Below are 27,085 nucleotides of genomic sequence, written 5' to 3'. Positions count from 1 at the left end.
GGAGGGCCTCTCTCTGCAAGAACTGGGCTACGAGTCCCCTCCTAAGAACAGCCACCAGGTGACCTGGTAAACACCCTGCTGCCTCTGGATCTGTGACGGTCTCAGCCCCCCACCCCGGATGGAGAGAAGCTTGAGGCAGGAGGCACGGTGTCTCCGTGTTCGACACTGAGCAGAGGCCCAGCCCAAGGAGGAGAGATAGCATTTGTTGAGTAACTGAAAAAAATCATCTGGCTCCAAGGTCTCCCAACTTCTACCCCCTCCCCGCCCACTGCAGGTCCCCAAGAGGCTGGACTCCTGAGGAAACATACACAAGGAATGTACTCCTCAAGGGCCATGTGACTCACACTGAGGGCAAGTGTCCCTGCACCTACCTACCTGCTCATGGTACTCGATGCCCATGCTCAGTGTGTTGGTGAGGATGGCCACCATGATGCCGCGGTTGAAGTACTTGCTGTCCACGATCCTGCGCAGTTTGCCACTGACGATAGCCCACACGCAGACAAGCCCACTGTGCTTGCCAGAGGCCACGTGCTGCTGTGCCCGCCGCCGCGCACCGCCCTGGGCTGGTGTGTCTGCTGCCGGAGTGGGCTGCATGGGGTCGCGGTGATCCCCATGCCGCATATCCTGTGTGAACTCATAGACCACATTGCCATCGGAGTCTCCACTCTCTGAGTCGCTGAACTCGAACTCAGGGTCTCCCAGGGCACTGGCGCAGTACGGACAATCCTTCAGCTCGCAGGTCAGTGTGCCCGACTGGGGGCTGGGCAGGGGGCAGGGCACACTCAGGCCCGACAGGCGGCTGGGGGCCCGGCCCAGTCCTGAGTGGTGAAGGGCACAGGCAGGATCAGGCCACTCAGCAGGCACACCTGAGAGTGCCTGGGACCCATGCCCACATGGAAGCTGGTGCAGGGTGATCAGTGCACACCTGGACACACTCATACCTAGGAACACACCCCTGGACACACTCACACGCACAATTCAGCATATCTGCACACGCACACCTGGGCATACTCATGCATACGTATACAGGTGTGCTCCATTCACAGAGGGACAGGGACACGGAGGAGCAGAGAAACTCATCTGTCTGAGGGCTACACCATCCAGAAATGTAATGTGAGCTACTTTCTAGCAGCCATGTGAAGTAGATAAAATTAACTTTAACGTTGAATGTAACCTGACATGTGTCAATCACCATCATTCCAACATGGATCAGACATGAGAATGACCAAGGAGTACTGTGCACTGTTTCCTCATGTTCAGTTTCTGGGACCTGAGTGCACTTTGCATCCATAGCTGTGGCTTAGACTCACTGGTACTGAAGGGCCCACAAGGCCAAGGCTGCCCAACAGTAGTGGAGGGCTAAAGGCAGGTGTGCTGTTGACACGCTGGCTCTCACACACCCTGGGCATGGTGCACGAGGACATGCACGATGGACCAAGCACACCCCCCTACCTGTTCCGGGTACACCGTGGTCTAGACACCTGCATATACCACTTGGGAGGGCCTCGCAATCCGCACGGGGCCCACAGTCTCCTTCAACCACAAGTCTGAGGTGGGTGAAGCGAGGGCCCCGGGTGGGAGAATGGTGAGGGGCACCTGGTCCTCCTCCCTAACCTTTAGGGGTATTGCAACCTTGACTCCCCCCATCCCTCTGCTCAGTCTCCCTACCCAGAAGGGAGGCCAACCACCCCTCAGGGGAAGGAGCCAGGCCATGAACGCGGACAGAGGATCCTTCTCGGGGCCAAGTTGGGGCAATATTCTGCTAGTTTCAGAATGTTCACATCCATGTGGCAAATGCTCATGGTCCACTAAACCAATGGCTGTTCGGGGCTACTACAGGGTGGGCAGAGTGAGGTACCCTCTGTTCCCCCACTGCTAAGTGCGAGGTACCTAGGCCCCTCCCCTCTTCCAAGGCGGCGGAGGGGGGGGAGGCGGGGGAAAGCAGGGCCTCCCTAGAAGGCACACAGGTGGGGACGACCTCCCTGGGTCCCATCCCACTCTCAGCAGAGGATGGGGTCCTTACCATATTCCCCAACCAAATGCTGGATCTTCTCATAGGGGTCATGGCTGCTGAGGCTGAGGGAGCTGTGCCCTCCGGCTCCTGGTGGCCTACTGGCCCGCTTCCCCTTGGGCCTGGGACTGGCACCACCTTTGCTGCTACCAGCTACTGAGGGCAGGATGGTGGGGTAATTCATGGTCCCCAGTCCCATGGCTAGCTTGAGGCTGGTGGCAGTGGCTGTAGCTTGCACCACCTGGGACTTCTCCTGAGGCCCTTCCACGTGGCAGTCTGCATGGTACACGCTGTGCACGGACTCGGTGTCAAGTGGCCCAGGGCTGGCCAAGGGTGGTGAGGGCAGCGCTCTAGCCCGTACCAGCCTTGTGTCTCCAGTGCCTGGCTCGGGGCCGGGCCGCCGTGGGCTGCCGTGGCTGATGTGGTAGTGGTGATGGTGGTGGTGGTGGTGGTGGTAGACCAGGTGGTGAATGGAGGCTGCATGCCTGCTTGCCCGCCGTGGCCGGTGCCCGGAGCCCTGGCTGTGTAGAGTGCTGCTGGGGTCCACCTTCTTGCACCAGCGGCTCTGCCAGCGCGCACAGAGGCGCAGGCCACGCCGCTTGACTTTGCGGCAGATGTGGCCCACATACTTCAGCAGCTCCTCGTAGCAGCTGCCTGGCTCTGAGAAGCTGGCCAATGTGCTGTCATCGGACAGGTAGCGGGCGCGCTGCTCCCGCATCAGCTGGTTCTCCCGTTGCTTCGTCTCTGAGAACTGCGTAGCGATCACCACCAGGCACAGGTTGATCATGAAGAAGGAGCCCACCTGTGGCGGGCGGGCGGTGTTGAGCCTTCCAACAGCCCGTCCAGGGCCTCGCTCACCAGGCTGTGTGCCCCAGGGAACTGGGGAAGAGGGGACATGGAGACCCATCTGCCCCGGAGGCCGGGGCAGTGGCTGTGGTTTCTACACAACAGTGGTTTTGAGTCCCTGCTGAGAGAAACACTGAGGCCTACTGTGCGCCGCCCATTCCAGGGGCCAAGGATATGACTGAGTGTGGCCAGCGGGAGGCACCCCATGATGGGTGGGATCCCTGCTGATTCGATGCTGAGCCCAGCATCTAGGATAGGCGGTGCATAGTAGTAGGTGCTTCTCATCTATTTTTGGACAGGTGGAGGACACATGGGGAGACCCTCCTTCCCATCATCTGTGAGGCTTGCCCTCTCCTCAGGTCTGTCCTTGATGAGACCCTCTTGACTGTGGCCACCCTGCCCTTTCCAGTCAGGCCTGCCTCTGTGACATGGTCACCATGTCAAACTCTTCTCTGCTCGTGATGACAATCTGAGACAACGATGGATGTCTGCCTGTTCTGTTCACTGCCAGGTCTTCACAGACCCTGCCTGGATTAAGTGAGGGACACACTTGGGGCCACGTACACCATGGAGAGCTATGCCTTGGGGGGGTCATGTGCAGAGTCCTGATTCTTCTGCAACCTCCAGATGGGATCTGGCCATGGGAGGGCTCGAGGTGCTATCTGAGGCCTCCTGGAAATGCACCCTCCCCTACCATCCACACTGGCTTCTGTCCTCCCACACCTTCTCAGTTCCTCCTACTGGGGACTGCATGGAAGCCCTGAGCCCTGCCACGGGCCCCCACCTGACTGCTCAGCAGCCCAAGGACAGCCCTGGGTCTCGGCTGCCCCGGCCCCGCAGCTCAGTCAATGCCGGGACTGACGAGGGCAAGCAAAGGCTGGGATGGCGCAAGCTGGGGGCATAAGCAGGCTCATGAATGGCCCCTGGGGGCCAGGATGACATCTACTAAGAAGCTTATGGATCTAAGATTAGCTGTCCCAACTCAGAGGCACCTCCACCCACCAACACCCATGGCCCTGGAAGTCTTGCCCTGCCAACTGGGACATGTCCCATGCCCCATACTCACGATGATGAGCAGAATGAAGTAGATGAAGTTGTAGAAAGAGTGGGCATCCATGACATAGTACATGATGTCCACCCAGCCTTCCAGCGTGATCACCTGTGAAGGGGGTGCAGGTGCCTAAACATACAATGGACCTGGGAGGGTGGCACCGGTAGTGTGGTGGGCTTGAATCACCGCAGGTCCCGCTGTACGGCTGGCAGAGCAGGTAAACACCACCTGGGCCCTGCCCCGCCCCATGGCCCTGTGTATTCGGCACCCAACATGCTGAGGAAATGAAGGCCACAGGCCATGTAGTCTAGAGCAAAAACCCACCTGGAAGATAGCGATCCAGGCGTAGCCTATGTTGTCGAAATTGATGGCACCATTGTGGGGGTTGGAGTCGCCAGAGCGGCAGACGTTGTAGTACTGGTTCCAGTTGATGCAGGCATTGTGGCCAGTGCTGCCCATGCCCTCGGCCTGCGGCTGCCCATAGGCCTCCCAGCCCAGCGTGCACTCCACGCGCAGCTCACGGCGGCTGGGGATGTGTGAGCACTTCTGCATCCCATTGTCTCGGTGTGAGGAGCAGATGAATGGGTTCTCGTCGCCCTCCTCTGTCTGATAGTATGGCCGCAGGAAGGTAAGGTTGTTGTTCCTGGGGACAGGAGGTCCAGTGGGGGGCACAGAGACAGAGAGAGGAAAAGGAGGATGAGGGAGAGAGTGGAGGATATGAAGGAACAGTGAGAGAGAGATAGAGAGGCAGAAAAATGGATAGAGACAGAGAGACAAACAAAAAATGAGAGACAAAAACAGGCACAAAAACACAGACAGAGACCCAGAAGCCAGAACCCTAGGCCCAAGCTAGAGGTATTCCAGGAAGAGCGAGCCCCTGGGGGCAGTGCCAAAGGGGAGGTGCCTGCTGGGGGCAGGCTGCTTAGAAGAGCCTGTCGGGGGAGGGGCATGACTTGTTGGTGGGTGTGGCCTCGCACCTGGCAAAGGTGCTGTCCAGGAAGCAGCGATTGCGCAGCAGGCCGGCCCACAGCTGGACGCCCACAATGCCAAAGATGAAGAAGACAAAGAAGCAGAGCAGGAGCACGTTCCCCAGCATGGGCAGGGTGTCCAGCAGCAGTGTGACCAGGATACGCATGCCTGCAAGTGGCAGGGTAGGAGTCAGCACAGGGACCTTCTGGGGTGTCCCCTGGGACCCCAGCCTCTCCCAAAACATCCCACTGTTCACAAATACGTAGTGGGGCTATTCAAGGAACATGTACCCGGTCCCTTCATGTCCAGCAGACACTGAGGGACAATGACACCTCTGGGTCAGGCTCACACCAAGGGGAGCAAGGCTGCTGGCCAGGAGGGTTGCAGAACAGGTTGCAACCCTCTTCCTTTTGAATGATGGCCGGAACCATTCCCCACTCAGGCCCAGGACTGGTCGCGAGTCCAGGGGCCCTAGCTCTGTCATAGGAGCAGCAGCCTCAGGGACCGCCAGCTGCTTTGGTCTGCCTCCATGCTTGGGAACCTAGGGGTCTTGCAGCAGGTATGCGGTTGGGGAGCGGAGTCTTTCCATTCCTGTGTGAATCACAATGGAGCAGAGCCCTGCCCTAGAGGGAGGCGGGGCATGAGGGGGGCTTCCCACAGCACAACCCTGACCCAGTTGCCCTTTGGTGGAGTTGATGGCCCCGGGGGAGGGAGCATCTGTCTTGGGAGGGGGAGTATGTGACTTCTCAAGAAGGGCTGTAGGACAAGTCCGTACAACCTGGGCTTGGGTTCTAAGGCCACCAGGACCCAGGCCAGGCAACCAGAAGGTTGTGTACACAGTTACATGGTACACGCACACTACCCCTGCCACCCATATACACACATAACCTTACAAGTCACATGGGCACTGTACACCACTGCAAATTTAGCCACAGCGTTGAACACTCTGAAGACACAGAAAAATCCCAAACCATCCCATGTGGGCAGATGACTAGAGTGAGGACAGGCCATCTTCCCAACGAGCAGCCAACTAACTTCCCAGAAGCTTTTCCATGCCTCCTTGATGGGCAGAAGCCACCAGGACCTGTGCAGCCCCTCACCCAATTTCACCCTAAGTGCTGTGCAGATGAGGAGTCTGAGTTTCAGAGTGGCCAGGATCCCCTGCCACCTGCCCATCACACCCCTACTTGGTCCAGGTCTACTCTTTCCTTCCCAGAAAGTGGCTAATGCTCAGGAACCACAGTCCTTCCTTCAGCGTTGGGGCCACAGTGTCCAGAAGCCGTAAGGGTAATGTGGCACCCTGGACTCGTGTCCCAGCAGCCCCTGGAGAGCTCTCAACAGGGCTGGCAAGATGTAAAGGCCTGCTCCGTGCCGGGGAGGGCTGGTCACTTACTGGGCACACGGTTGATGGCGCGGAGGGGCCGCAGCACACGTACTGTTCGGATGGCTGAGAGGCTCACGTTGTGTCCATCCAGAGAGTACTCCATCATGCTGGGGGAGGAGCAGAGGGAGGCAGGCTCAGGTGGGGGGCAGGTGACCACATGCTGGAGAGATAGTCCCCAAGCTGTGCACCCAGACAGGTTGGACCCTGAGGCAGGGGATCATGACCCCGAGTGACCCCTGGGTGCTTCTTTGTCCTCCTGGACATCCTGTGTGCTCCTACCATCACTACTGCTAGCATCGGGATCCCCAGGAGAAGTGTCCATCCCTGACATAGGCCATACTGGCTTCCCACCTCTAGCCACCTCCCAAACAAGGCTGGCGTCTGGACCCCTCTAGAATGCACCTGTTTCATCCCTCTTCCTGGGGGACCCAGAGCGACTGTGGAGTCTGAGAGTGGGGTTCCTGGCCAGGCTTGGTCAGGCCAGAGGCTACTTCAGGTGCTATGGCCCCACGCCAGCCCTGGCTTAGCAGAGCTGGGCTGTGGGTGGCATGGAGCCTTACCCTGCCATGACGATGAAGAAGTCCAGCCTGTTCCACGTGTCACCCAGGTAGCACTTCTGCCCGAACAGCCCCAGAGCAACCATCTTAATGACCATCTCCACCGCGAAGAAAGCGAAGATAAAGTCGTCGAAGGCCTGGCAGGAGGGGGGCCTGAGAGTGGGACCTACGCCCTCCGCAGGCCGGGACTGGGTGTCCCTAAGAGTCATTCATGGCAAGCGGGCCAGCCCAGCCCCCGCCTGCCCAGGCCCCCACCTCCAGGATGCTGCAGCGCTCTGAGCGGCACTTGACGTCCTCGCAAGGCCGGAACATGCCCAGGGTGACGCAGTTGAGCATGATGACCAGCATGCTGACATGCTCGAACCATGTGGAACAGACAGTTAAGGACTGATGTGGGAGGCTGGGAGATGGCCAAGGGAAAGCAGGAAGGGAGGCTGGACCCTCCCCGACTCCCCCCATTGCTGCCAGGGTGCCAAGCCCTCCACACCCCTGCTCCTGCCCCATCCTCTGGGTGTGAAGGGACAGAACCCCAACACCGACCCTATGTACAGAAAAGAAACTGAGGCACAAAGTGAGACCTTAGATGGAGGCTGGAAGCTACCTCCTGCCCTTCACCAGGTTTCCCCCAACTAGAATGACCTAAACTAAGGTTGCACACACAGGCGAGCATCTCGCAGGTGCTGCCCAGTCTGGACTCCGGCGAGTGCTGCAGATGCCCAGACTGCGAGGGAGACTCCAGAGCCCCCCGCCCATGGCACTGCACTGGTCCCCTATGTGACTCTGGCAGACAGAAAACCCCAACTCTGGTTGGGGGGAGGATGCGAGCTTCAGGTCAGCTCGGTGACTGGGCCCGAAGGATGTGCAGCCCTACTGTGTGCTTGGATAAAGGGAGATGGGATGTGGATGAAGGACAATTAAGGGGAGGGCCTACGTCTTCCTGCCCCTGACCAGCCAGTTGGTTGTGGGAGGGAAAGCTGCCTGGAGGGCCACATCCAGGAGTATCTCCCTGCTGGCAGGAAAGTGTCCAGCCCAGGATGGGGCCTCAGGGTGCTAAGTCAGCAGCGAGTACATACAACATACTGCGTACCCAGCAAGGTGCCTCAGCCACCCTGTGGGGTCGCTGGCCCTGGGTACAAGAGGTCACCCAGGACCTGTGAGAACTTCTGCGCATTCAAGAAGTGGCCACCAGATGGCACCATGGTCTCACACAGGCCTTGGTGTGTCGTGGTCTACTCCCTGGCAGCCTCCAGGAGGGGGTGCACCCCCACACCAGCTCCAGGTGGTTCATCGGGAAATCAGGGAGTCCCGCGGTGGGGCATCCATGTCAAGTATGAGGAAAGGTCCCAGATCCCAGGCCAGCAAGGCCAGATGGGAGTCCAAGGCTACTACCAGGATGGGACCAGGGCTAAACTAAAGGGCTGAGGCTTCACCTGAGCCCTAGAAACAGGCAGTTAGTTATCCCTCATGGCTGGGAGGGCCCCAAGACTTCAGGGGAATTCCATGTACTCCCCCTGGCCCCCAACACCACCTCCAGGGCAGGATCCCCTCCCACGTGGAACCACCCCCACCCTACGGTGGGCTTTCTGGCCTGCCCTGCTCAGGCTAGAGAGCAAAGGGGTCCTAGCCCACGTTGAAGCTGGAGCAAGGTGGATGGGGGAGCTTAGAAAACACCACTTGATTGGCAGATAGGCTTGGGAATTCAGGGCCAGGGCCCCGTGGGGGCTGAACTGGGGTGACAGGGATGGGAGCGTCTTAGCTGCAGCGCATCCTGGCTGCATGACCTTCAGATCTGTGCCCTTCTGCTCCCCTACCTCATGTTTCCCTTGGACGGATGTTTCACGGATCAAGGAGGTGATGAAGGCAGCAGGACCCCTGCCTGGCACATGGCTGCGCTCCTTTAAGTAGCCCTAAGTACCCACACTGTGCCTGGCTACGTGGGGGCACTGGGGTCAGGGGTCCATGCAGCCCTGCCTTCAAGGGGCTCTGATCCCATGGGTGACAAACTGGCAAGGACTGTGCTGTGATGGGGTCAAGGAGGGGACTGGTCTGGGGAGGCCTAAGGCCTCTATATTTACAGGTGGCTGGGTTCAGTGATGAGCAGGAGGAGGTCACACCCTGTGGAACCCCTCCTTTGTAGGACCCTGAAAGCCAGCCTCACCCCTTCTCCCTGCAGCCTCCCAGACAAGGGCGGGGCAGGGGGCGAACAACAGTTGATGGTGGCAGCCCATGCCCACAGCACAGTGTGCAGTGTGGCACAGGGCCACCGATGTAATTACACGTTCCCACAGAGAGCGCCGTAAGTACACTTAATGGGTTCAGCAGTAACAAGTGCCTTTACTGTGATTTAGCTGTGGAAAAACAGAAATTGGCATCCTGCTAAAGCAGCACCGAGGGCCCTATCCCCCAGGCCCCACGGGAGTTGGCTGAGCAGTCTGCGGGGGCAACTCTGCACAGTCAGGGCCCACAGGGCCTGCAGGGCCAAGGCCAGCCCTGGGAGGCTTGCCTGCTGTGTGTCAGTCTCTGTGAGCGGGTGAGGGGAGAGGCAAGAGCAAAGGCTAAAAGCTGCACCCAATACCGACGTCACACCTGCGCACTAGAATAGGTCCACCTCACATCTTGAGGAGCCCATGTGGCTGACTCTGTCTGGTTCCACCGCACAGACTAGGGGCTTGGGTGACTCACTGAAGGGGCCTAAAGGACCCAGGCTATGTCACAGGATGCTGGGCCCACGCATGGAAGCCAGTTCTTGGATACTAGACAAGGATGGAAGGCGCAGGTGCAGGAATTTCCTGATCTGGAGGCTTCTTGAAGGAACCTGTCCTGGACCCTGGAGCTGGTGTCGGGCAAAGCTGAGGACCGAGGCCCTCAGTGGTAGAGTGGATGTGGCCAGAACTGGTCTAGGCCAGGGCCCATAAGAAGCTTCTCAGGTCAGGTGGTAGGAAGGCCCACTCCCCAGCCCGACCTGCAAGCCAGGGCCCCAGCAACTTGCCAAGACAAGCCGGCTTTCAGTCCCTAGTCAGCACCTTCCCAAACGTCTGACAAGCAAAGCTCATCCACTATCCTTGGCTTCTTCCTGACCCTGCCGGCCCCAGCCTACCTCCCTGCTCTTGAGGCACACCTTGAGAGCTCAGGACAACCAGCCATGGCTCCAGTGACCCAGGACCCAGCAGGGAGGCCATGAACACAGGCTCCTCTGAGAAGTGGTGACATCACCGCGGTAGCTGGGGTAATGAACCCAGTCAGCACAGCCCTGGTGCCCAGAACGTCCTCCATTCATCCCTGCAATTCACCCTTTCATCCCCCCATTCACACTTTTGGGGCCACTATCCCTAAGATACACCCCTGCCCTTCTCCCCCCATCATTCCAAACATGTGCCTGGGAGGAATGAGGTCCCAGGGTCCTGCACCTGGGCCTCGAGACCTTGCCTTGGTCTATGTGGAGGTGCACACACATGTGCTCGGCTCTTGAGAGAAGCACCATGGAGCCACTCTGCCCTTCGTGCCCTGGGGTGATGTCCACCCCAGGATGCATGGGTCCCTCCCAGGGAGGGCTCGGGCTCACCCAGCACCGCTGCACACAAGGCCGACTCACACACGTCATAACTGTCCCCTGGTTACGCCTTGGTGGGCAGCTGAAGACAGACCATGCCAAGTGGCCACTCATCACACGAAGCCCAGTGACTTCTGGAGGTTTAATTATGCAGATGGATTTTCTGCGTTTTAATTAAAAATCCTTTAGATTTTAAATCAAGTTTTACAAATTAGAATCAATTTCCATTGGGGGTCCAAGAAAGCCAAGCTGACATGTGGTCAGGAGGCAGAGGCCATGCTGGCATGGGGAGGGGGTACTCAAGCTGCCTGGGGCCTGGACGCAGAGGGGCACTGGGCCTGGGTCCACAGCTCAGTGCCACGGTCTCTCCAGCGGGACCATGCAGCCAGGGAGGCTCTTCCCCAGCCTGGAGGCCTCACGAACAGCAGTGAGACCCCTGATCCAAGTTCCTTGACTACCCTGGGCCCAGCTCCTTAGACCCCAGGAACCTTAATTCTCCCTTTTTTGGACAGCTGTGAGCAAGACTACAGGGACCTCCCCCAGCCAAAAACAGGCCCCTGGGGCGCTGCCCAACTTGGAGGGGCCTGGAGTGACTCTCCCCAGGGGAAGTGCTTCCTCTCAGATGTGGCCGCAACATACCCCAAAACAACCCCCCAAATGCCAGGATGATGCCCAGTGGGACAGTTCACACTGTGACCTCTGTCCATGGTGCTGAAGCAACCCTGTGCAGGGAGTACTTCAGGCTGGGGAGAGGCACTGCTCACCCAGGCTTTAATGAAAACCACCCCATCAATTGCCCTAGCTCAACTGGTTCGAGCACTGTTAGCTCAATTTGTTAGAGCATTGTCCCGATTCACCAAAGTTGTGGGTTCGATCCCTGGTTGGGCACATACAAGAATCAGCAAGTGAATGCATGAATAAGTGAAACAACAAATTGATGTTTCTCTCTCCCTCCCTCTCAAGTCTTTCTCATTGTTGGATTCCCAGCTGGTTAATAAAAGCTGCCAAAGGCTTTTTCAAAAAGGCCACTGGACCACAAATGCCTTCTTCCTGGGCATGTGCATGAGGAGGCCCCCAAGGGTATGTGACCTGCCTTGCTGAATGCCACAAAGCCCACGCACCCATCATCTGGTGGGAGTTACCTGGAAGGGGAGGCAAAGCTTCAAGCTGCTGGGAGTGTGTGTGGAAGCCAGAAGAAGGGGCTCATGGCCCCTTAGTGCATGTTAGGGGCTGTTAGCCCCTCCAAGGCAGTGGTGGGGGACACTGACATGGGTTCTCACCAATAGCAGTGACCTCCAGAGTCCTGGAACAGGGCAAGGGACCCCAGGGTGGCCTACATAATGCAGGGCAGTGTGGACCAAAGGATGGTCCTGGCCCCTGAGTCCAATCTTCACTGTTAACAGGCAGCATCCTCGGCCTGCCCAGGCCTGCTTGCTCAGGGCGCCTGGGGCCCACAGAGCCAGCTGCTTCTCACACTGCCTGGCTGAGACAGGGGCGAGCGGGGCTAAGGGATTCACCCAGGTTCTCTTCTATAAAGTGTCCAAGTGTCTACTGTAAAGGCTCCAAGTCCCCTATCTTGTCCTTCATCATGAAAAATCCACCCTGCCCCAGACACACGGAGGGAGGGGACGTGCCATTTTCCCCACACTGAGAACACTGGGCCGTGGGCTGGTTCTGTGTGCAGGACAAAGGTCAAGACAGGAGAGATGCTTTTTTTTTTCCCTCACCTGAGGACATCTTTTTTCATTGCTTTTAGAGAGAGAGGGAGGGAGAAAGGAAGAGAGAGAGAAGCATCGATGCAAGAGAGAAGCATCGATGCAAGAGAGAAGCATCGATGCAAGAGAGAAGCATCGACTGATTGTCTTCCATACCTGCCCAGACTGGGGGCTGGCACCCAGACCAGGGAATTGTACTGGGGGTTGAACCCGCAACCTAGATATGTACCCTGACTGGGAATTGAACTGCAACCTTTTGGTTATGTAACAATGCTTCAACCAAGCCACACTAGCCAGGGATGGAGGGATGCTTTACTCTGTAGGATACAGACAAGTGAGCTGGCATCCCTCACTAAAATGTGGTTCCAACCCTAGGGCCACAAACCAGTGGGGGACACGGTGGCACAAGGGCTCAATCCCCAGGCATAGCTTCTGCCTGGCCCTCTTGTAAGAGTGGGCTGTGTGGGTATGAGGCCCTGCTCCCACGGCCAGCTCCCTACCAGGCTGTCATGAGATCCTGCAGACACTATGGGGCAGGGAGGAGGAGAAGGCACCAGCTGCCTGACCCTGCCCTACACTGCCTGCTGCTATTCCCTAGAGCAATCTGCTCAGCCAGCTAAGCTCCATTAGGCCGAATCCACAACAGCTTGATGTGTGCTCCCTGAGCCCTTTTGGGCACCAGGGCACAGAACAGGAAGGGGGAGCCCAGGATCAGGTAGCCCAGACCCTACCACTCAGGATAGCCCAGCCAAGCCACGCTGACTCCTGCTGGGACCACTGTAGCCTCCTCCAGTCCCTACCACCTGTCCTGTAGGCACAGCAGGTCCTTCACCCTTCCTCACCCCACTGCCAGAGCCTCCTGGCCTGGGACACACAGACCACAGAGGAGGCTCTAGGCCATCCTGGCCAGCTGCAGACAGCGAGGGCCTTGGGGGCTGGCGAGCACCGGGGGGCACTACGTGTGGGCCTGCAGTCACAGAGACTGGCCTCCGACCCTAATCAGACTCATGATCCCAGGCCTCTCCATGTGGTACTGACAAGTGGCCCAACGGGCAGGGAGATACAAAAGCAAGCTGAAGAGTGTGGACGTTCAGGCCCAGGGTTCCCACATTCACACACACTTGCTCCCAGGCATGCAGCCAGTGGGCACCTGAGGCCCCGGTACTCGGAGCCAAGTGCTCCCTGCTCAGCGTGGACTCTAGTGGGCAAACCCCTCCATGCCCTGGGGGAGGGGCACTGGGTCAGCCCTGCCCCACCGCCCTGTCCATGGGGACTGCCACCCTCAGCCTGCACAACCACAGCTGCTGCCATCTCCCACCACAGCCCCTTTGCCCTCAGGAGCACTCAGCCTTGCTTTTCCAATTTGCCCAAGAAGGAAAGCATATTTATTGGTGGGAATAAAGCCCATCCTGCAGAAATAAATGATTCTGGGTCACCGGAGGGGGAACATGAGATGACCCCGCACAGGTGAGAGGATCGGAAGGGTTGAGGAGAGAACGGCAGCTCCAGGGCCCCAAAAAGTGCCCCACACGAGGCAAGCTGGCTGCAGACTAAGGGGCTCCATGGGCGGCACTCAGTGGAGAGACCCTCCTCTCAGAATGCAGCACAGCCCTCCTGAACCCCAACCCTCCTGGTCCCACCCATACGTCCAAAGAGAACCAGAGCAGTTCCAGAGAACCGACAAGACTCCAGGGACCGGCCACCTGAAATCCCTTTGCCGGGTGCAGAGCAGGTCCCTGTGGTCAGGGCTGGTGAGCCAGGCAGCACCATTTGTAATCCTGTTAAGGCTACCAAGTGTCAGAACGTCTCTACTGCCAGGAGCATGAGGCCACGGCGCACCACAAGGCAGTTCAAATGGAGGTAGGAGCTGCTTGCGGTAGCACAGAAACACGTTCTGGAAGGACGGAGTGGGAAGAGCCAGCAGTGGTAGAACAAGTGATCCCGTTTATGAAAAACCCATAGTACAGAAGACCGCGTCTTTAGGATGTGTTAACATACATGTGCACGTGGTACGGAGAAGTTCTGGAAGAACTTCCCCTTCATAGGAAGAACCATGCGTGGCTTATTGTGGGGAGGGGGAAGAAATGGGGACCCACGGGAAGGGAACAAGAGTAGATTCAGGAGGAGTCAAGAGGCCACTTTCGCTCCCTGCACCCCTATTGTCTGGGTTTCTGCACGGTGTAGCTAGGCATCGCTTGTGCAGTTACAAAAGTCCTGCTTTTTGTATGTCAGAAAGCCTGGCTGTGTGGTCGGTGTGAATGGCGACACTAGTGAGTTGTGAAGGGTCTCTTGTCTAACGGGCTGTCCGAGCATGTGGGGGCTCACTGCCCACCCAGAGCGGACACACTTAGCTCCTTGCTAGTGGAGCAGCGGGTGCCTGCAATCTTCTGCTCTGTGCATCAGCTGGTGAACCACAGCTTCCAAGTTGCCATGGCAACAGACTCACACCAGATTCTTCCTTGGCCAGGCAGCTTTACAGGGAGCTGAGACTCAATGCACCACCGAGGAGGGGTTCTCCTGAACCCTCCTCACACCTTCAAGGATCCTGAAGGAGGGCTGGTGGTGCACACCCCAGACCCATGACTGTGGCCCTGTGTTCCTACCTTCTGTCCCTATGCACCTGAGCACCTCTGAGGAGCCCAAAGAGGGCAGACAGGATGGGCAGCTGCTGAGGTGGGCCGCAGGGCCCTCTGTTGAATGGCCAGTTCCACATGGAACTCAGAAGGCTCCAGGCAGGACCCACAGAAACCGTCTGAGTGCCGCTCACACCCAGGGGGCTCGTCCAAGCCCAAGGGAAGACATGCCAAGTCACCACAGTCTAGAAGCTAATCATAAAACCTAGTGTTCACATGTGACTGGTGACACGTCTGGGTACACACCCAAAGAAACTGAAAACAGGTGCCCTGACAGAGGCACATACACACACGCTGATAGCAGCAGGACTCACTGTAGCTGAAAGCTGGGAAAAAACATCCCCAAATGTCCGTTAGTGCACAAATGGATAAAAAAAATGTGGTAGATCCATTCAATGGACTACTACTCAGCCATAAAATGATCAAAGCACTGACACATGCTTTGACATGGATGAACCTTGAAAATGTGATGCTCAGTGAAATAGGCCAAACAAAGGACAGGAATTTTAAGATTCCACAGATATGAAAGGCAATGTCCACACAGGCAAATCCACAGAGACAGTGGTTCAGTGGTTTCCTGGGGCTTGGGGATGGGATTCTTTTTGGGGTGATGGAAATGTTCTGGAACTAGACAGAGTTGGTGATGACCCAACATTGTGCATGTACTAAATTCCACTGACACTTTAAAAGACTTTATTTACTTATTTTTTAGACAGAGGGGAAAGAAGGGAGAAAGAGAGGGAGTGAAACATCTATGTGTGAGAGATACATTGATTGGCTGCCTCTTGCATGCCCCCACTGGGAACCTGACCTGCAACCCAGGCATGTGCCCTGACTGGGAACTGAACCTGCAATCTTTTGGTCCAGAGGCTGACACTTAATCCACGGAGCCACACCAGCCAGGGCTGAACTGTTCACTTTAAAATGGCTAATTGTACGGTGTATGAATTTCACCTCAACAGTCGTCATAATCTGCGTATTTGGTGTTTTCTTTTCAACCAGCCTGTCTGTCAGAGCCCCAAGCCCGCAGTCGCCACCGCTCACAGCACAGTTAAGACGGAGATGTGGAGACCTAGCACATGGGCAGTACGGCGGGGACTCGTCCTGGCTCTTCTGCCATGTGGCCTCCCTACGCGTCCCAAAGGCCCCCCAACTTGGATGCATGTCACCCTCTAGGCAATGTGCTCCCCAGCACGCCCTGGTGGGTCTCCAGGGTCCCAGAGCCTTTCTGGTGGCCTCTCACCAACCAGCCCTAGATAATACTACTTGAAATCTGCCTCCTACAGGTAGATCCAGATGCACAGGAAGGGTGGGGTCAGGCGGCAGAGTCCAGCAACTCCTCCCAGAGCTTAATGGCCACCAGCAAGGGTGAGGGGCTCGAGGGCTCGGTTCCCAGTCAGGGCACATGCCTGGGTTGTGGGGCAGGTCCCCAGTTCGGGGCATGGAAGAGGCAGCCAATCGATGTCTCTCTCACACATTGACGTTTCACTCCCTTTCTCCCTCCTTTCCCCTCTCTCTAAAAAGTAAATAACCAGCAGCTGAGGCTGCAGCTAATTCTCACCAGAGAGGGCTGAGTCTAACCAAGGGGGGAGCCGGGCCCGCTGCACCTTCAAAGGTGAAGCTGCAGGTGCAGACAGGGTGCTAAGGCCATGCCACTTGGCATCCTGCCCTGGGCTGTCGGCCCAGTTAACCCCTGACCCCAGAGCCAGGTGTGCCTCCAAACCCCCGCTTCAGTCCCTGCTCTCCTTTTGCAAGTGATGCCCAAAGACTTCGGGGACTCAGTCCTGGTTGGAAGCTCAGGGAGGGTTCTGCTCCTGACCTCAGGGATCTGACCTGTGTGGCAGCATGGGCGGGGAGGTTCCCATTCTCGAGGCACGGAAAGCCGCCTCTGGGCAGAGGGTATGGACCCTGCCTACACTCTGTGGGTGGGTCATCACCGATCCCCCACTGCCAGCACCATCTTGCCACCACTGGGTCCAGGAAGAGCCCTCTGAGGCCTTACTACTTCAGCTGGCCCCACCTGAAGCAATTAGTAGCACAGCCCCCCAGGTTAGATGCGCCTTCCCCAGTGGCTACGAACAATTGTTCTGTAAGCGTTCTTGGTTAACTAATCAATGAGGTAATTAATTAATTAAGCTCCAACTGCGCTGATGGAGCCAGCCCAGGGCAGAATGGTCATCTGTAGATTTTTGGGGCCTCCGGGCAATGGGATGAAGCAGGCACAGGGTCATCTGGCACACATGTGTATACACATGTGTACACTCTTGCCCTCCCATGGTGGCATCAGACATCCTGACCCATGCTCCAGAGATCCTGTTGGGGGGACTGACCCAGAGCCTCAGTCACCCCCTTACACGACCACAGATGGTGATGGTGCCACCACCGCTGAGACTAAAAGGTTGAAAGAAGGCAGTCCTGCATGGTACAGGGGACCCCACTGTAACCGTGCCAGACCCACCAGGACCCTCTGGAGCTGGAAGGAGCAACACAAGGGGGCACAGACATCTGTGGCTGTGCCCCGTGGCTGCAGCCCAGCTGTCTCATTTGTGGACATGAGGGCGGGCCACTGCCTGCAGGAACACCAACCCCCTTCCAACATGGAGAAGCGCTGACCGGGGGCTCTCGGGGAAGGTATCTGCCCTCAAGGCCTCAGGGCAAAGCCAGCCACTTGGATCCTCAGCCCACTGTGCCACGCAAGACTTGCCATGGCCCCACGGTGTCCCCCGTCTCATGGGGGGGGGTGACAGAAACCTCATCCAATGGCTTGTGGGAGCAGACAGTGCCCTCAGAGCTCCCAGAACAGGGCCTAATCGCATCTTCAACCCCAATGTCCAGATGGGCACTCAGTCACGAGTCGGACCTGAGGGCAGATGCAGGTGGCCACTATTGAAGGAAGTTTCCCTCCTGAAGTTGTTGCCCTGACGACAAGATGCTAAGTCCTCAGAAGAAGGACCGGGCGCAGCCTCTGAGGACAGAGGAGGGGCTCTGGAAGGAGGGTTTCCCAGTCCACCCTCCATCACTCCTCACGGGTCGAGGATCCCTGAGACTCAGCCTGGGCCCCCGCCCTTGGGGAAGCCATTGCCACAGGGCTTTAATTGGCGTCCAGAGAGTTACCTTAGTTTGGGAAAGAAGGGGGCCAGACAGAGGGGGCACAGAGACTAGAGAAGGGTGGTGTCAGCTGGTCAGGCTGCAGGCAGGCAACTCTGAAGTCAGAAATTAAATGGCCTTGTTGTGGGTCACTAGGAGCCCCTCCCCCACAAGCTCTGCATGGGTAATCCCCGCCCATTTGCCCCTCTATCCATACCTATGGGGACAGGAGACTGCCAGGCTGCTCATCCCCTTGGAACCACAGGCCTGCCCACCTGTTCTAAGATGCCCTGATACTACGGGGCACAGCAGTATCCCCACCCCGCTCCCTGTTCCGTCCCAGGGCGTGGCCCACCCACGGTCATGACAGGTGGGGGTAATCAAGGAGGGTCCAGTTGAGAAGTCACCACGAGGACTGAGGCTGGCAGCTGCCACCCGCAGGACCTCTTAGCCCCCTGCCCAGTGTGCACCCCACTGGCCTCTCCCAGACTGTTCGCTCTGCTCTGAGCCCTAACTTCCTCCCAACTTCCGCTCTGGCTGGACTCCAGTGGCGGGAACCCCTTCTGCCCTCTCAGCCTGTCCCACCATGGCCTGGGCCTGCGTGACTCACTCCAGCTCGCATGCTCGGTCGGCTGGCCAGGGTGGGGAGCCAGCTGGCCAAACATGGAGCTGTTTGTTCTCCCTGGTGGCTCAAGGTCACATGGGAGGAGTTGGAGAGGGGCTGGGCTGCCCCTGGGAAGCTGAGGGGCTGAGAGCCCACATCCCACAGGGGCCACCCAGTCAGTTCATCACCCTACGAGCGGGTGACTCCACTGCCAGAACATCCTTCCTCCGGAACCTAAACGTGTGTGTTCTGAGAGCTGCTCCCTGTGCCCAGAGGTTCCAGGAGAAATGAGTTCTGACCCCGGACTACAATGAACTCCTCCCCAGACCCCTGAGCACTTGGGGCCCAAGCCCTCAGGACAGGGGGGCACTGGGGACCTCTGGGGGGGCAGGACCTGGGCCTCTGGCTTCCTACACAGTTTGGGGTTAGGCCCAGGGCTGAGGCCTGCCTCCCGCCCAGCAGAGCCCAACGCCTGGAGACTGCCATGGTGCTCTGAGCAGCTCGTGACACAGATGTCCCCCTCCTCGCCTATGTAATTACTGAGCTAATCTGGGCAGTGCATTGTTCTCAGCCCGACAGTGGTATCTGAGCCCATCTGCCACGGGAGGGAGGGGATGAAGCGGGCAGTCCCGACTCCAGCCAGGTAGGGCCCAATGGCAGCAGGCGCGCAGCACACGGAATCCAGGCCTTGGCACCAGAGCAGGCCTGCACCCACGACGAGCATGTGCACCGGGCACTAGAGCCCGGCATCGGGATGGGTGCGAGCACTGCCTGTTCCTACATGCCTTGCACAGCGCCCTGCCTTCCCGACACCCACATCTGAGGACCAACTGTGTGTCTGCACATACCCATATCCACCAAACGCAATCCTGCACACACTATCGCACACACATACCTACACACATGCTCACACACAGACTCGGACGCACACCTTCAAAGCACGGGCCTTAGGAGCTGACGTCGGCTCTACTCAGAAGGAAGATCCCCACCCCGGGGACTAAATGAAATACTTGCTCACACAGACACCATGGAGCCAAGCACATGCCCACAGCTCCCTCTAACTACACAGTTTTAAAGACCATGCCAGTTAGGAAAAGTGCTAATGTCTCTACTTAGCTCTTAATAAAGTCCCTTGATTCAGGATTTTCTCAAGGCACCACTGAGCGGAAAAGGGCCCCGTGTCTCCACCTGTGGTCGCCGTGCCTGCGGAGTCTGGCTGTTTAGCCCTCAGAGCCTCAGGGAGACCTCGCCAGCCCCTCTGTGGTGGCGCACTCAAGTGCTGTGGGAGGCCCTCCTCTCTGGGAGTGTTCTTGCCTGAGAGCACAGCCAGCCCCCTGTATCTGTCCCTTATTTTCAGGCTCCCCTGAAGGATCTCCATGTCACAGCTCTGGCTCCGTTCCTGCTGGGAGCAGCTGAAGGCTCAGAACCGCTCCTAGGACAGGGTCTGCGAGAGGAAAGCTTGGAAGGAACTTGGCCTCGCCAGGTGAGGCCTCCTTCCCAGCCACTCCCCTGCCCATCTTGGAACCCCGTGGGGGCTCTGCACAACCCCACCCAGACCCTGAAAGGGAAAAGCGTGGGGCGGGGGGGCGGCACAGAGCCAGGAAGGGCCCCTGGGGAAGATCTCTGCCTGCCCTTGGGGACAGGCTTGCAGGGCCTGCTCTAGGCAGGAATTCTCCAAGCCAGAAATAACTGCCTCAGCACAACTGCACAGCTGCCCGTGGCCTGAATTAGCGACAGCATGGGACTGGACACTCCTTCCATGGGAACAAAGCTTGCAGCGCCCCACTGCTGGCCTGAGCCCCAGACAGGGGGCTCAGGGCCTATAAGCAGCTGGATGAAGAAGGCTCCTTCCTGCAAGAAAACAGGGTGAGCCACCTGTCCAGGTGCTGGGAGGTGGAGACAGGGCATCTATAGGCCTGGGGTGATAGCACCTGGGCCATGCCTTCCTCATCCCAGGGCCAGGAGTCCCTCTGGGTAGGTCTGGCCTCCCTTGCTTTGCCCCCTACATGGGAATCCAAGGCAGGCGAGTCCCTCCCTCCTGCCTTGGCTGGTGACGTTCGTGGTCTCATCCTTTGTGTTAAGACCCAGCTCGCAGCTGGGACACGTGCGATGGTGGTGGGGATGCGCACTCCACGCGGACATATGCCTCTGCACAAACACGAGCCGAGCTAACGCCGACACGCAAGCACGCAGCACTCACCCCACTGGCACTTCCTGCAAACCTCGGCTTCCCCACAAGCGCTGCCTGTCAACCAGGTGTTTATTAAAAAGGATGGACACGCCCCTCTGGGCCCGCTCTCCCACAGCACCCCAAGGGCTGGGTCAGCCGGGGTCTCCTTCTGGTGTGGAGGGGAGGGAAATGGCCCCAGGGCCTTGAAGCTGAGGTCAGAGACCCCAGAGTCCAACTTCCACCCACAGATAGGACAGGACACCCTGTCTACCAGTCCCTGGGCACCTTTCCAAATATGCATGATGCTCAAGAATCCCTGGGGTACTGGATAAAAATACAGCCCCTTCTCCCAGTGGCAGGGACAGCTGGCTGGGGCCCCAGGGCGTAGTGTTTTACATCAGAGGCGGGTCTGAAGCGCGGTGTGTCAGAGGAGGCCTCAACTTCTCTCCAGCCTTGAGAGTCAAGGGCCCTCCACGGCCTGTGCCCGCCTGGTCATAAGTCTGTCACTGTTCATCAGGCATCCCTGTCACACGAGCCCCACCCACAGCAGTGACCCCACCGGACAGGACTGGGCCCCTCTGCAGGATGCTCCAGTAGAGCCCGAGGCTGGGCAATGGCCCTGCATTCTATGGGGAGCATCCCGACCTTCCAGACAAGCCCCATCCCTGGGGGTAAAGATGGTCTGTTCTCAACAGCAGCCCCCATGGGCTGCGGAAGACAAACACTTGGACAGACACTGGACACAGGTACTGGGCACTGCCTGATGCCCAGCCAGGTGGCTCCCAGGCACTATGGCTCCCGAGATCCCTGCCCTGGCAGTGACTCTCCCACATTAATAAAAACCTCACCACCCCCTCTGAACTCCAAAGGCCCTCTGGCCTTGGAGGTTGGGACACTAGGCATGGGGCCTCGGCCCTCCCTCCCTCCCTCAGCCATGTTATTAATAGCACTGACATTTAAAAAGATGGCCCAGACCCTCAGAATGTCAACTTCAAAGTGAAAGGAGCCAGATTTGGGTTCAGTGACCCAGCACTGCTGTCCCCCTCAACACCTCCAGCCACTGCTCTCCACGACCTGGTCCCCGCCACCCCAGCCCCCAGATCTGACATTCACACAGTGCCACTGATGGTGTGTCCTCAGAGACCCTGCCCCAGATTACGGGCCAACTGCCCTCTGCACAGAGGATGCACAGATTCCCGTAGCTCTGGATCGCCTTCTGGCCTGGGCCACAGCGGACAGCACGTGTGTGGCCTGAGGAATCCTGGAGCCAAGGTGTGAAAAGCCCCTGGTGCCAGGCCCAGGAGACATTGGTCCCCTGCATCCTTCTGTCCCAGCCACGGTCACCTTCCCTGCTTGACCACCCCAATGTGCCACTGTTTCTCTCTAGGTCCTTCCCAGCTCTGTCCCCTACCCCCTTGTTACCCTCCAAATTGATAGGCTAGAGCCCTAGCCCCCAGGAGTTCAGGATGTGACCTTACCTGGAGAAAGGGCCTTTACAGAGATTAAGGTAAAATGGAGCCACGTGGGCGGGCCCTAATTCCACCTGTCATTCTTGTAAGAGATTGGGACACAGACACAAGGGCCAACCGCGCCAACCCTGTGAAGACACAGGAGGACCCAGCCCCGCCCACTCCCTGATGCAGACGTCCAGCCTCCAGGAAACGTCTGTTGTTTGAGCTGCCCGGCCTGTGGTGCTTTGTTTCTGCAGCCCTGAGCACAGGGATACACCCACCATAGGACACAACATCCTTGAGGGACCTTCCTGTCTGCTGGTCTGTCTTGGCTGGAGGCCCCGGGGGGTGTGGCCACATTCCCCTTATCCCCACCAACTTTTAGTTGTTTCTAAAAGTCTCTTTTAGAAGTTGGGGTAAAGAGACTTGGGGGGATGGCTAGGGAACACCTGGTTGCCCAGAATGAGAAACAACTGGACAGTGGCAACTCCCCAGCCAGGGTGGGTCTCCTTCAAACACCACTCTTTTCCTGGCAGGTAAACTGAGGTTCAGGACTTTTTACCTGCCAGGTCACCAGGGAACCCGAGGACCCCAGTGCCCGCTCCTGCCTCACTGCTCACGGCAGTGCCTGTGGACACTCAACCTGGCACCCTTGTCCCCTGTACTCGCTGGGAATCCTCCCCAGAGAAGGAAATTCGGCCCTTGTCCGCCCCAAGGGGGCTCTGACCTGCCACAGGTGCCACTCTTGGCCTCCCCAGCAGCAGCCAGGGCCCAGGGTCTCCACTGTGTTGCCAAGTGCCCCCCCCAGGGCCAAGGCTGTCTTTGTCACTTCCCAGAGAAAGACCCAGCAGCCTGGGTCACATGCACAGGCAGGCTCCCTGTGCTGCTTGAGGCTGGCCGCCAGCTCTGCAGGTACAGGCCTCCAGACCCAAGCCCCTGACCCTGGTGGCCGTGCACAGCTGGGCTTCCAGGAGGCGGCCAGAGCGGGCAGGCAGGCAGGAGCAAGTGCTGTGTCTCCCCACAGGCCAAGGCCCTGATGCTCCGTCAGCAGTCACCTGGGCTCCGAGACAAAGGAGGGAGTCCTTCAGACTGGTGACATCGACTCCCCTCAGCACTGATTAGAGTTCCATGCAGCAGCACACTCAACACCAAGAGTCAGGGAGGCCCCGGCACAAACATTTCAAAAGACACAGTATTTGCGTTTAATGGGCTGAAAGTCTTTAAGCTGAGAGCCCAGCCGAGCCACTGTGCCAGCCAATTTGCAGAGAAGTCGAAAGCACCGCGTGTAGACTGCTGAACGAAGCACACCCACAGGAGTGGAAGTGGGGCTGCAGCCACAGGAGCACCAACCCCTGGACGGCCACCAGGGTGTCCTTGACTACGAGAGTCCCAGGCCAGGTGTAGGCAGAGGACCAGGGAGCAGAGCCCAGGTGGCAACACCAGTGGGGAACCCATGCTCTGCCTGATACAATCGCTGGAGCACACTTAGCTCACGTGACCTCCAGAGTCCGGTCCCAGGGAGCCCACCACCTGCAACACCCAGTTACCTTCCTGCCTTGCAGACACTCCTGTTTATCCCTCAAAACCCATACCGACGACTCCTCCTCTAAGAAGTTTCGTGAACTAGCCCAGGGGCTCCTCTGCTCGCTCAGTCATTTACTGCACAACGACTGTGTGCTGGGACCACTCCAGGCCCTTGGACACGCATGGGCACACAAGAGCAAGCCTTCTTGGAGCTGGGCCGACAATACAAAACAGGCGGTAGGTCTGGCAGTTACAAGTTCCAACAAGGACATCAACACAGTCGGAGGTGACACAGGCATGAACACCCCTCACACCTCTCAGGCCTGAGAGGAAGGGAGCCCACCTCCTGGCTGCTGAGGGTACTCCAGCCCATGCCCGGGCCCCGTGGCGACAGTGGAGTGGGGTGATGACAGAGCGACAGGGGTGGGGAGTCCCGCTGGCAAGCAGGGTGGGTGCCAGGGACACAGCAGTCTCCCGAGTTACTGAGGCGACTCCCAGTCCCGGCCCCTCACCTCCCTCCCAGCACTGGACAGCAAAGAGCGGGGGTCCTGTGGGTGCCTCCTCCCGGCACAACTGGGCCTTCACGGCACAACACAAGAGTGGCTCGCCGCAGGCAGGCAGACCTAGAGGAGGACAAGGGGCCCTCCTGGGCCTTCTCCGAGCACTCCTTGCTCACCCCTACACAGAAGGACGGACCTTCAGGAGACCCGGCACCCAGCTGGCTATGCCTGGTCAGTACACCTGTGTACATAGTAGGACCTCACTCCCAAGTGGATCATGAAGACAGCAGGGCACACAGGGCTATGCGCTGGGGCTGGTGCACACGCGTGCACACCTTACTCAATGAAACCACTCTGTAGGACCTCAGATTATGTGGGGCTTGGGTTCCGCCCTGTGCACACAGCAGGAATTCACTTTCAGTGGACTGAACACTCAGTAAGGCCTCACATCAGATACGGCTGTGGATGGAGGACTCTGCAAGTGGGGCCTCCCCTCTGTGAGTCATGAACTGAGCTGAGCCTCCTCTGAAGGAGATGCACACTCACAGGCTATGCACACAGTAGGCCCTTCGTCCCCACCACCCACCAAATAGCTGGTGGCCCAGCCCGGCTGACGAGGGTAGGTGTTTCACTGGCCACCTGCTCTTCCACAGGCTGACTGCAGGCCTGGGCCCCAGGGAGTCTCACAGCCATGTAGCAGGGGGACTGGCCCATCCTGGCTCCTCTCCAGCCACCCGAGTCTGAATCGATCCTCTAATAACTCAATCCATTAATATTTGAGCAAAATTCTTGTAAACCAGCAGGGAAAGGATGGCTTCTTTTGAATTGTCTGAGTCATTTTTTTTAAACGAACAATGGGACACCTCCTCCTCCCCAGCACAGTATCCATCCACGCTCACTGTGTCCAGGGAGGCACAGGATGCAACTGCTGGGGTTGGGGACCAAGGGTGCTGAACCCCAGAGCCTGGTAGGGCACTGTCCTTCCCACCTGTGGCCTGGCTACTACGTAATGGCTTTTCCCTCTCCAGTCTGGTTGGGGGCTCGTGCTCCCCACAGCAGCTGCTCCCCACAGCAGCGGGGAAAGTGCGCGGTGGGGGGGGGGGCGGGCTCGCTGGGTGGGGAATCTGCATACTAGCCCCTCCTCCTGGAGGAATACATGGCTTTCAATGGTCCAGTCCCAACCAAGGGTGGGCTCTGAGGGAACCTGGGTCAAAAGGAGGGAGAGGGGCCTGGTGGCGGCCACAGGGCTCAGAAGGACCCAGGCAGGCTCTTGTGCCCAAATGCCCGCCGCAGTGGAGGGCATGCTGAGGCTGCGCCTGCCGGGCCCGGGATAGGCAGTCAGGGCCCCGGAGCCCTACGCTTCCTTCCACGCACTTTCTCAAGCCCTGCAGACATCACCTCATCTAGAAGGTGGGGACTCTGGACCTCACATGCAGCCCAGGAAAGGCCGTTTCAAAAGGTGCCTGTGGAATTTTCGGTGTGGGCTGAGGACCCAACATCTTCAGGGCTTTCTCAGGTGACTGCCTTCCGCACCGGCACCCTCCTGTGCACGCGGGGTTGTCCCAGAGGCTTCCGGGCTGGCCCAGTGCAGTGGCGGGAAAGGGCCTGCCACTGTCTTTGGAGTCTCCCGTCAGGCCAGGCAGTCAGGAGACTTGCAAAACCACAAAACGCCCTTTTTCTTGCTACATTTTTGTGTTGGAAAATACACTTTTCATTAAAAAAAACACTATGTTAACATATAAGTGTTTATTACTGTTTTAAGTGGATTACTAAGCAGCAATTCCTAATCTTTTCAGTTTTAAATTCCAATAAAGTGAATACTGAAACCAAGTCCTGTGGCAGAAGGTCCTGACAGCCCGGAGCCTGGGAGCCTCTGTTTTATCGAGCTGGAGAACAGGGTGTTGTCAGCCAACACCTCGGCGCCTGGGCATGGCGCATGGCGCCAGGGCTCCCATGCTCCAAAGGGGCTCAGGCCCACCCCCCACCAGGGGCTCAGACCCACTCCACTGCCTGCTAGCCCCCAGACCCCCTACCCACACCAACAGAGCTCCACAGCCCCCGCCCCTCCAAGGGCTCCCTTCTGGGCCCCCCCAGTCCCGCTGCCCGCCAGGGTCCTGAACCTGACCATCTCCTGGGGACCCGACCCCCAGTGATGTGCAGCCCCCACCGAAGGCAGCCCCTGGGTTCCAACTGACCCCAGTAACAACCGCACCTGAACACACTCAACATTCACAAGGGGACGGAAGTGTTTCCAAGCCCTTTCAGCCACACAAATGCCATCCCCACATAGATAGTGCCCCCCTCCCCATTCTTCCCTCCTAGAATCCCCTCCCTGCATCTGCCAGAGACCTGCGCACATCACCACAGAGCTGGCCCAGGCCCCGGGGATCCCAGACGGGCCCCTGCCCCACAAGGCCCTGAGTGGGGGAATGAAACCCACCCTTCCTATGGACAGACCCTCACCCATGAAAGGCTCCAAAGTGACCCCTCCAGACACAGGCACCCCTGAGGCTCATCCTCACCGCCCAAGAGGCTGCTTGCTGGACGGAGGGCCATCTCTGTGGTTACAGGAAGGCAGCTCTGAGGAAGCCAGGCACTGTAATGATAAACCCTTTCATTAGGGAGCCCCGCTCCCAGGACAGCACACAGGTTACCTGCCATTCCCAGGCCTTAGGGCTCCCGCTGCAGGCCTGTGCGGTGCACTGCTGAGGGGAGAGCAGGGCCCTGGGGCAAAGAGCTCTGGGGAAGCCGGTGGGAGGCGGGACGAGAGCGAGTATGCCTGCACCTGCCTGAGGGAGGGCGTGTTCTTCACAAAGGGACACAGAAAGCACATTGTGAAGCTCACTGTGCTGCCCTGCCCCACGCACATTTCTGGAAGCTTCTGTGAGGCCAAGGTTCAAGAGTATGAAGGTTTGCAATTTGGTTTCTGGCTCTGGATGGGATGGGAGCACAGGGAAGCTGGACCTCAGGCCTGCGGCCAGCACGTGGACCTAGGGGAGCTCACCACCCAGAAGGGGCAGCCGTGGGGCCTGG

At 58.3% G+C, this 27,085-nt stretch overlaps 1 protein-coding gene across 2 annotated transcripts in view; it reads right to left on the bottom strand.

The window, feature by feature from the left end:
- CACNA1H (calcium voltage-gated channel subunit alpha1 H) overlaps positions 1-27,085 on the bottom strand; it is a 62,190-nt gene that overhangs the window by 16,898 nt on the left and 18,207 nt on the right. For both annotated transcript variants that reach the window (XM_054589181.1, XM_054589180.1), the window contains exons 2-9: positions 7,074-7,185; positions 6,822-6,955; positions 6,271-6,368; positions 4,886-5,045; positions 4,233-4,551; positions 3,924-4,016; positions 2,024-2,813; positions 376-818 (exon numbers count right to left, since the gene is read on the bottom strand). In XM_054589181.1, coding sequence (XP_054445156.1) covers positions 376-818; positions 2,024-2,813; positions 3,924-4,016; positions 4,233-4,551; positions 4,886-5,045; positions 6,271-6,368; positions 6,822-6,955; positions 7,074-7,185 — 2,149 coding nt within the window. The remainder of the gene's footprint in view (positions 1-375; positions 819-2,023; positions 2,814-3,923; positions 4,017-4,232; positions 4,552-4,885; positions 5,046-6,270; positions 6,369-6,821; positions 6,956-7,073; positions 7,186-27,085) is intronic.

The sequence above is a fragment of the Pteronotus mesoamericanus genome, unplaced genomic scaffold (genome assembly GCF_021234165.1).
Source record: "Pteronotus mesoamericanus isolate MK-2021 breed Mesoamerican mustached bat unplaced genomic scaffold, CSHL_Meso_final scaffold_167, whole genome shotgun sequence".
Taxonomy (NCBI): domain Eukaryota; kingdom Metazoa; phylum Chordata; class Mammalia; order Chiroptera; family Mormoopidae; genus Pteronotus; species Pteronotus mesoamericanus.
This window is presented reverse-complemented; position numbering and strand designations above follow the sequence as displayed.